The following is a 9465-nucleotide window of genomic DNA, read 5'->3' as shown; positions in this document are numbered from 1 at the left end:
ATGCCAGCAACGGAGGAGGTAAGTGTATAACTTCTGTATGGCTCATATTTAATGCACGATGTATATTACAAAGTGCATTAATATGGCCATAGAGAAGTGCATAACCCCACTTGCTTTCACGGGACAACCCCTTTAAATATAATTATATTTTATCATCAAAGTTACTTGTGTAGATCATGTCTTCATTTTGAGCGTAAGCACATATAACAATTTGTTACATTGTATAATCCTGAACTTCTTTCATTTTCTAGGGAAACAATAGATCATACTGATACAGTGTGCCAGTAGAAAAAAAGGTTTTGTTCGGAGTTCTACATAGCTGTTTAGGTAATTTAAATTACAGGTGTAAGCAAAGACACCAATACAATAGACACATAAAACACCGGACAATGAGACTATCACACAATAATGGAAATTGCTTTACATTCTGCTTACTGGGAAAACAAGTCAGCAGTGCATGAAATGTATGCAACAGAGGATGTATATAAAGATCGTTTCACACTAGCTTCTCACCAAAGTATTCTCAGTGGATCGAACTGTGAAGCAGTGCAAAATGGGAAAGGTCAGTAAAAGCTTATTTTATTTTCAAGTTGTTATTCCTTAAAAATTACAAAAGCTGTTTAGTGTATAAATGTAGAGGAAATTAATATTATGAAATATTAAAACAAAAACTGTCATTACATGACAAAGAATTAAAAACTAGCCAACTATAAACCTACATGCGCACCTGATCCATGTTTTTTTTCCCTAGTAACAGTTTTGTGTCCTATTAGCCAAAAATCCATATTAAATAGTTATAAAGAAACTAAAATGAAAATAAACAGAATCTTTTTCCAAGCTTCAGAGAATATGGGTTAACTATGACCATTAAATCCATAGATTATTTTCTATGAAGACAGAAATTTCCAGGGTCGCTCTTACGAGTGCAGCTCTGAGTGTCCAGATTTGTCATCTTACTTCAGACGTTGTAACTCCATCCGTGTAGAAAGTGGAAACTGGATCCTATATGAACACCCCAACTACAGAGGACACCAGTACTTTCTTCATAGAGGAGAATATCCTGACTTCCAGCAATGGATGGGTTATAATGACTCAATTCGTTCTTGCCGCTTGAGCCCTCAGGTAAACTCCTCAGTAAACTGTAACATTCCAAATTCAGTCTTGCAATTTGGTTGAAGCAACACTGCTATGGTTAATAGATTTTACTTTAATTACTTGAGACCATGCCACAAATAGCTTATGCTACTGTTAAAAGGTACCTTTAAGAGAGAGTTGGGTTATATACATGATGGAAATGTGCCTATCGAACACTTGCATTAATAGTCAGAACATAAATTAATTGCTAAATTATTAAAAAGATTTTGTGCAGATGAGATAGATATTTATTTTTTTAGAGTTGTCTATGCAGCACCAACAGATTCCGCAGCGCGGTACCGAGATAATCCTCATTCAGTACCCAAGTGGGGCTCACAATCTAAATTCTCTCTCTCAAACACTAGGGCCAATTTTATAGGGAGCTAAATAACTTATTAGTATGTTTTTAGAGTGTAGGGGGAATCAAATTATGCAGAAGAAACTCATAAATTAACAGAGAACATACATTAAATGTGGTTCTTGGTCAAATTTGGAACCCAAGCTGCCAAGTAACACTATTGTGACAAATAGACGCAGTGATGCACTTCACTACATCACTTCCCTCATCTTTGTCTATCACCCTACCCATGCATTACGTTCGTCCAAACAAAAGACTTACATCTAATTCTATATATATATATATATATATATATATATATATATATATATATATATATATACACACATATAGTATTGCGAAATATATGCCCTCCTGTGGAATATTTCGCCCCAAAATCTGCAGTGCTAATATGCTATCTTGGTGTGGAATTAATAATAGCAGAATCCTGCCAGTAACTCTGCATCAAACCCATAGTTTGCAGTGTCGATTTTGTTGAAGAATTCAGGGACGGCATATTCTGCAATGCTATTGCGGAATATTCCGGCCTATGTGATAGGTTCCTAAAAGAAATCTGTTTTTGCTGCCCATAGCAACCAATCACAGTGCAGATTTCATTACATAGTAACATAGTATGTAAGGCCGAATAAAGACAATGTCCATCTAGTTCAGCCTGTTTAACCCTCTTGTTGATCCAGAGGAAGGAAAAAACCCCAATGAGGCAGAAGCCAATTAGCCCTTTTGGGGGAAAAATTCCTTTCCGATTCCCTAATGGCAGTAAGACTAATTGTTTATATTGCTGACATAAAATGAAAGCTGTGCTGTGATTGGTTACAATGGGCAACAAAGTTTTGCTTTAAGATCCCTGCCATATCATTCCTCTTTCACATTCATTGGTACCTTAGGCTGCCTTACATCTGCGTTGGAACCTCCATTCGGAGTTTCCATAAGCAGAAGATATAGCACTGTATGCAGCACTTTTCCTTTCAGTAGAGTGCCAGGCAGCTGAGAGGAAACTGAATGGAACTCATTATTGTCAATGGGGTCTGTTTGGCGCTGTTTGTTTCCATCATAAGACGTACTCGTTTGGCAAGGGGTTTCCCGATTCCTGCTCTCCGAATGAATCAGGAAACAGAATCCCTGCCACAGATGAGAAAGCAGTCTTAATGCACTTCGCATCTGTGTGTGCACAAGTACTAGCTTAGTTGTAGGGTTGCCAACCATCTGTCCTTTCACATGCAATGCCAACGCCAGATTCTCCATGTCCGTTGGTTCGACTTTATCAGAAACAGCAAGATACAGGCTTGCACGGGCTTTAGAAACAATAACAAGGAGACAACTCACACTTTTTGGTCATGTTGCACGCTTGTCAGAAGCTGTCCCGACCCACGGTGCTCTAACCGCAGCAATTGCTACGAAAATTGAGAGATGACCCCCTGCCAGATGGCGGTGGCCTCCTGGTTGTTCACGGCGCTCGTGTGTGCAACAGATAGGCAACGGTACCTCCTCCGACATCTGCACTGAATGCAACAATGCTCTTGGTCATGGTCATTCTAGATCGGCGCTACGGACCATTGTCCAAGTTGTCCAAGTGTGATAACTAACTACCATCTGTAATTTCATGGACACTCTCTAAAAGTAGGAGACTTTTTTGCAGTATCTAAATAATTTGATGCATCTGTGAATTTTTTTTTCAGTTGGAAGAGCTATAGAGGATTCTTTTAATTGTCATCATTTTATAGATCATAGTACTGCTAATGTGCTCATAATAGTATTCTAAGCTATGGATAAACTGGATAGTATTTATAATCATTATCATTTTCTTTTGGTTTTCCCATATGTCCTTAAAATATTGGTTGTCCCCATGATTATTTTGGATAAGATGTCTATTTTAAAAAATTTGCATATAGAAAACAGAAGTCTGCATATCCAACAAATAAATTAAGTGTGAAGGTGCACAATAAGCCAGGCTGTAAGAAAACAGTAACAAAAATGTGCTTTGGCACTCATTCACACTTAATATCTGCAAACAAATACATAATGTTTTTTTGTACTAACCGCATAAAAATGCAAGGTATTACAAAAATTCAGCTTGGCAACTCTGCTGGTTGACTGGCTATTGCAGTTTATTGTGTCTTCTCCAATTCTGTGTAAAAGATGACTGGGCCATAATAGAAATTTACTACTTTTACCTCTTAAGTCACACCTATGTCCCCTTAAATAGTAAGCGCTTGTGAGTATTCCTAATTCCTCACTCCTGTTTGAATTGTATATTAGTTTATACTGAGATCTTGCACATATATACTTTGACTTGTAAAGTGCCTTACTACAGTATGTGATGGCATTATGTAAATGTTAAAATTATTATGGAAGACAATTAAGTAGACAGACACGGCTTACAACACAGTAGATGTTGTGTTTTGTTTTATTGAAATGCTACTTTTTGTTTTCATGGCTCAAAGCATCAGGGATCATTCAGAATCAGGATCTACGAGAGAGAAGACTTCCGAGGTCAGATGATGGAGTTCACTGAAGACTGTCCTCATGTGTTCGAGAGATTCCGCTACAATGACATCCACTCTTGTCACGTTCATGAAGGATTCTGGATGTTCTATGATGAACCCAACTTCAGGGGACGTCAGTATTACTTGAGACCAGGAGAGTACAGGAGATTCAGTGACTGGGGAGCTACTTCTCCTAGAATTGGCTCTTTTAGACGTGTTCACTACTTTCATTGATTTATTAAAAATGTCATTAGCATTCTGTGAAAATACTGAATTCACATCATTAAAAGTATTTTAAATTACAGTGGTTTTGTTTTGTTTTATATTATTGCATTTGCATAAAATATCTGCAAAACATAATTTTACAAAGAAGTGTTCATGCTTCTGGCCAGCCATGAATAAACCTTATCTTCTTGAATACTCTGCCTTTCCATGAGTGGTATTCTAGAAGAAATCCACAAGGAAGAAAAGTTTATCTTTTTTTCCTACTCTTTTAACTTTAATATCTTTTTATAGATTTTATATGGAATTTTTATAACAGGGCTTCCAAATTTGATGGCCATAATAACAGATGCAGCAAATAGTATAATTACTTTCCCAAATTTTTAGACACGCTACATACATTTCTACATATGGTTATTTGAGGCTAATGATACTATTCCCAATGAAATCTCCAGTGAGCAAGAGTGGTTTCAATGGTAATGTCTAATATCTATAATGGTCTAATGTGGAGAAGGGGTTCATGGTAATGTACATGGTGATTAGAGATGAGCGAACGTGTTCTTAACGAACACTTACGCTCCCGGACACCGGCTTTGCCGAGGACTTCAGTGTCCGCGCGTAAAGCTTCGGGGGCGCCGGGGGGCGGGGAGAGGCGCGGCGGCGCGGGCGGCAGCAGCGGGGAACAGGGGGGAGCCCTCTCTCTCTCCCTCTCCCCCCCACTCCCCGCCGCACCCCCCCACGCTGCCACGGCGACCCACGAACTTTTTTCGCCCGAGCACGGAATTGCTCGCAAAGTTCGGTGTTCGGACGAAAAGGGGCCGAGTCGATCACGTTCGCTCATCTCTAATGGTGATCTAATATCGCCCGATGCTTAGGATGGTCTAATTATTATTATTTTTTTTTTTTTAATTCTTTATTTACGTATTTTCAAAGATAAATACAGTTTCACATTGCCAGAAACAGCATCCTGTTACAATTTTCTTAACTCTTATCAACTGGCATGGCTGTAGCGGGTTTTTCGCTTAATCAATGTGGAAATTAACCAAATTAGAACACTTAAATTGAATTACTTGTTTAACCTAACTGTCCAAATCCCTTGGAAATTGTCCACTGGCTCCCCTAAACCTCAAAGAGAGGGAAAATAGGGTTCTAATGGGGGGAAGATGGGAGGGGGGGCAAGGGTGGGGCAGGAGTCACATAAGGAGCAACACAGGCAAAACAAAACAAAAAAAAATGATTGGGTAAGAAAGACCTGAGAGTGGTGGGATCAGGGCTCAGATTTGTGCACCGGGTGCAGGATCCAACAAGCTCATAAGGCACCAAGGTTCTTGTAGTCCTCTGAATTTTGAAACTCAATCCAGTGATACCATGTTTTTGAGAACTTGTCCTGTGTGTGTTTGACGGAAGCTGTAAGGTCCTCTATTTCCATGATCTCACACACCTTACGAAACAACATTACAATAGAGTGAGGTGACGATTGTCGCCACAGATTTGTAATACATGTCCTTGCTGCGTCAACCAGCTGTCTCACCACAAAACGCTTATAGGAGTACGAGGGGATCTCGCTAAGATGTAGGAGAAAAACTGCAGGTGAATTTGAGAGTGTGTACTCCGTAAATTTGGAGGAGATACGCCACACCTCGGACCAGAAACCTGTTAGCACCGGGTATTCCCAAAATATGTGTAATATAGTCCCAAGGCCTGTGCCACACCTCCAACTGAGGGGGGAAATGGTGGGTATCATTTTATGCAGTCGGGAGGGCACACTGTACCAACACGAGAGGAGCTTGAAACCTGTTTCCTGGGTCTTGCTTGAGATGGAGGATTTATGTGTGAAGGTGTAGATTTTATTTAGTTGTTCTGGCGTAAACGATGTTGTCAAGTCCCTATCCCATGCGAGAAAATATGATGGTGGAGAAGTCTCCAAAAGTAGAATCCTATATATGTGAGAGAGGGTGTATCGGGAAGGGCCTGTCCCACTACAGAGTTGTTCAAATTGAGTTTTTGCTCTAGAGAATCCCAGGGAAGGGGGTGGAGAGAGGAGAAAGTGTCTGATTTGGAAGATTTGCCAGTATGTCAGTGATGTGGGTTCTGTGATATTTGTTAGTGTGTCAACTGATAGCCAATGTCCCTCTGAAATAAAATGGGTTGCTCTACATCTCCCACTCCGGATCCAAAGGTGAAGCCCACCACCCACTAAGCTAGTCGGAAAAGCTGGATTCCACAAAATAGGAAATAGTGGTGAAGGACTGGGTAAGATGCCCTGGTTTGGAAAGACTCGTGTGAGGACCTTAAGCGTGGGACCAATTGTAGGGTGTGAGGTGGCTTCCGGAGAGATGCTCCCCTGTATCCAGGGTAGGGCCATCAGAGGTACGGGGGAGAATGACTGTTCCAATGAAACCCACTGCTTAAACTCTGTGTGTCTGTACCAGTCAACCACACGCAGTAAATGGGAGGCTTGATGATAAGCTATTACGTCTAGTAGGCCTAGCCCCCCCCCCCCCTCTCCTTGGGTCTCAATAAGGCAGAATGGGCTATACGGGGAAGCTTGTCTGCCCAAACAAATCTTGAAAGTAGTGAATGTAAATGTGAGAAAAATAACCTGGGGGTGTGAATCGGCAAGGCTTGGAGGATGTACAAAATTCTGGGCAAGATATTCATCATTATTATTGCGCATCTACCGAACCAGGAGAAGAGGCCTTTAGTCCAAGATGTCAGATCCTTTTTGATGTTATTTAATAGGCTTGGGTAGTTGGCTGCGTAAAGATTGGAGATGTCTGTGGTAAGATAGATCCCCAAATATTTGATGTTGTCACTGGCCCACCGAAAAGAGAGAGTATTTTAGTTCAGAAAATAGAGAGTGTGATAAGGATATGTTCAGTGCAGCAGACTTTTGGTAATTAATCTTGAAATTTGATAGCGTGCCATATATGCGGAGTTCGTTTAGAAGGTTTGGGAGGTAAATGCGAGGTGTTGAAAGGAAGAACAGTAGGTCGTCTGCATATGTGGCTACCTTATGCATAGAGCCCCCTAGCTGAACGCCTCTAATGTTTGTATTGGCATGAATGTAGGCGAGGAGAGGCTCAAGACACAAGACAAAAAAGAGAGGGGAGAGAGGGCACCCCTGTCGCGTACCATTGGAGATTAGAAAAGGAGTGGGAAACTGCCCATTTGCTTTGACCGCTGCTGAAGGGGAGAAGTATAGACTAGAGATCCAGCACATCATGTTCTGGCCTAGTCCCAGATGCCGAGGGTTTCTTGCAGAAAATCCCAGTCATTCCTGTCAAAGGCTTTGTCTGCATCTGTGGATAGGAGGCATATTGAAATGGAAGTTTTTTTAGCCTGATGGATGAAATTAATGGCCTTTATAGTGTTGTCCCGTGCCTCCCTCAGTGGCACAAAGCCCACCTGATCCACATGTATTATCTCACGGAGAAGTGGCGATAAGCGATTGGCGAGGATTTTTGAGAAGAGTTTTAGGTCTACGTGTAGCAGAGATATGGGACGGTAGCTCTGGCATTGGGAGGGATCCTTCCCCTCCTTTGGGATCACCGTACTGAATGCTTTCAGGGTATCTCTTGGCAGGCTTACACCTGCTTAAAGGGAGTTGAAGGCCCTGAGGAAATAGGGGGACAGGGCCTCAGAAAATGTCATAATATAAAAGTGTGAACCCGTCTGGGCCGGGAGCTTTCCCTGTCTGTGATTCTTTTAATCTATGAGCTAGTTCTTCCGGTGAGACAGGTGACTCTAGAGACTGAATCTCTTCTTGTGAGAGATGTGGCAGGCTTGAGTTTAGGAAATAGGAATGAATTGTTGCTTTACGTGAAATGCGTTCTTGCTCTGAGATGGGTGGGGATAGGTTATATAGGGATTGGTAGTAATCCCGAAACGCCTCTGCTATCTGTTGTGGCAGGTGAAGGTTTCTTCCTGAGGATGAGGAGATGTGTGGGATGTAGGAGTGAGTCCTCTCCTTCCTCAAGGCGCGAGCCAGAGTGCGGCTGGGTTTGTTACCGAATTCGTAGAAGTGTCTCCTGCATTTTGTCAAACAGCCCTTAGCACGTGACATGTATAGTGAACGTACCTTGTCCCTCAATTGTGCTAGCTCACATCCTGTGCCCATGTCTAATGTTTGTTTATGGGATGCCTCCAAGGTCTGAATACGGCTTAAAAGGTTTCTATGGTTGGCCACCCGTTCTTTTTTCATTCTGGAACCAATGCTAATGAGGGAACCTTGGATGACGCACTTGTGTGCCTCCCATAGGGAGAGTGGAGCAATCCCCTGGGACACATTATTCCTAAAGTATTCTTCTATGGAGTCTAGAATCTCCTTTTTAATCGCTGGATCTTGTAAAAGGGATTCGTTGAGACGCCACTGCCACGTTCTATGGTGTAGTGAAGATAGAGAGAGCGAGATGGAGATAAGCACGTGGTCTGAGAAAGAGATGCTGTCAATGTGAACTGATGTAATGTGGGGGAGGCTAGCATGCTGGACCAGGAAATAGTCTATACTGGAGTAGGAGTTGTGTGGGCGAGAAAAGAAGGTGTAATCTTTTGTGGATGGATGAATGATTCACCAAGCATCAACTAACTGGTGCTTGTTGAGTGTCTTGTGAAACCTACGATGTGTGGACCTGGGCAAACTACTGACCCCTTTTGAATTGTATATGGATGGGTTGAGAGAAATGTTGAAGTCACCCCCTAGTATAAGGATGCCCTCCTAGAATTCCTCCAGGTCCTCCAGGGCCCCCTCAAGGAAGGAGACCTGGGCAGAGCTGGGGAGATAGAGTGAAGCCAGGGTAACTGAGGTCTCACCCAACCTACCCTTAACAAAGAGGTATCTGCCCGCTCCATCCATGGAACCGCTGCCCGTCTGGGTAGAACCAGAAACAGAAAGAAAGCCTAGTGAGAAGCCCCGGAACCCAACGAAGCAAGAGTGAAGATGAAACGAGGCTTAGATTCGAAGGGAACTGAAGGTGTAGAGGCCAAAGGAGAGTGGCGTCATTTATTCTTTAAGACAACCCCCCTCGCTCTCTATTGCAGCAATGTGGGCAAACAACTCAACGGAGGACAATAAAATGTCCCAGTGTTCCGCATTAGATCTGAACTTGGGTAGAATTTTCGGCACTGGTACCGCTTCTCGGGGTCCTGACTCTGGAGGCCGATTCCTCCTCTGTCGGCTGGCTGAAGTCAGGGGGTAAAGTCCAATTTGGGACCGGGATGGCTGGAATCTTCGAAAAGTGGAACGCACCTTCCAAATCAGCGGGCGAC

At 42.4% G+C, this 9465-nt stretch overlaps 1 protein-coding gene across 1 annotated transcript; it reads left to right on the top strand.

Annotated features, from left to right (window-relative positions):
• The first annotated feature begins 553 nt into the window (after positions 1 to 553).
• Positions 554 to 4209, top strand: LOC136577538 (gamma-crystallin-3-like). The gene is made up of 3 exons (XM_066577447.1): positions 554 to 562; positions 880 to 1122; positions 3934 to 4209. The coding sequence occupies exons 1-3, from the start codon at positions 554 to 556 to the stop codon at positions 4207 to 4209; spliced, it is 528 nt and encodes a 175-aa protein (XP_066433544.1).
• The last annotated feature ends 5256 nt before the right edge of the window (positions 4210 to 9465 follow it).

This window comes from Eleutherodactylus coqui, chromosome 8 (genome assembly GCF_035609145.1).
Source record: "Eleutherodactylus coqui strain aEleCoq1 chromosome 8, aEleCoq1.hap1, whole genome shotgun sequence".
In the NCBI taxonomy this organism is placed as follows: domain Eukaryota; kingdom Metazoa; phylum Chordata; class Amphibia; order Anura; family Eleutherodactylidae; genus Eleutherodactylus; species Eleutherodactylus coqui.
Note: the sequence above shows the minus strand (reverse complement) of the source record. Positions and strands in the feature narration are given on the sequence as shown.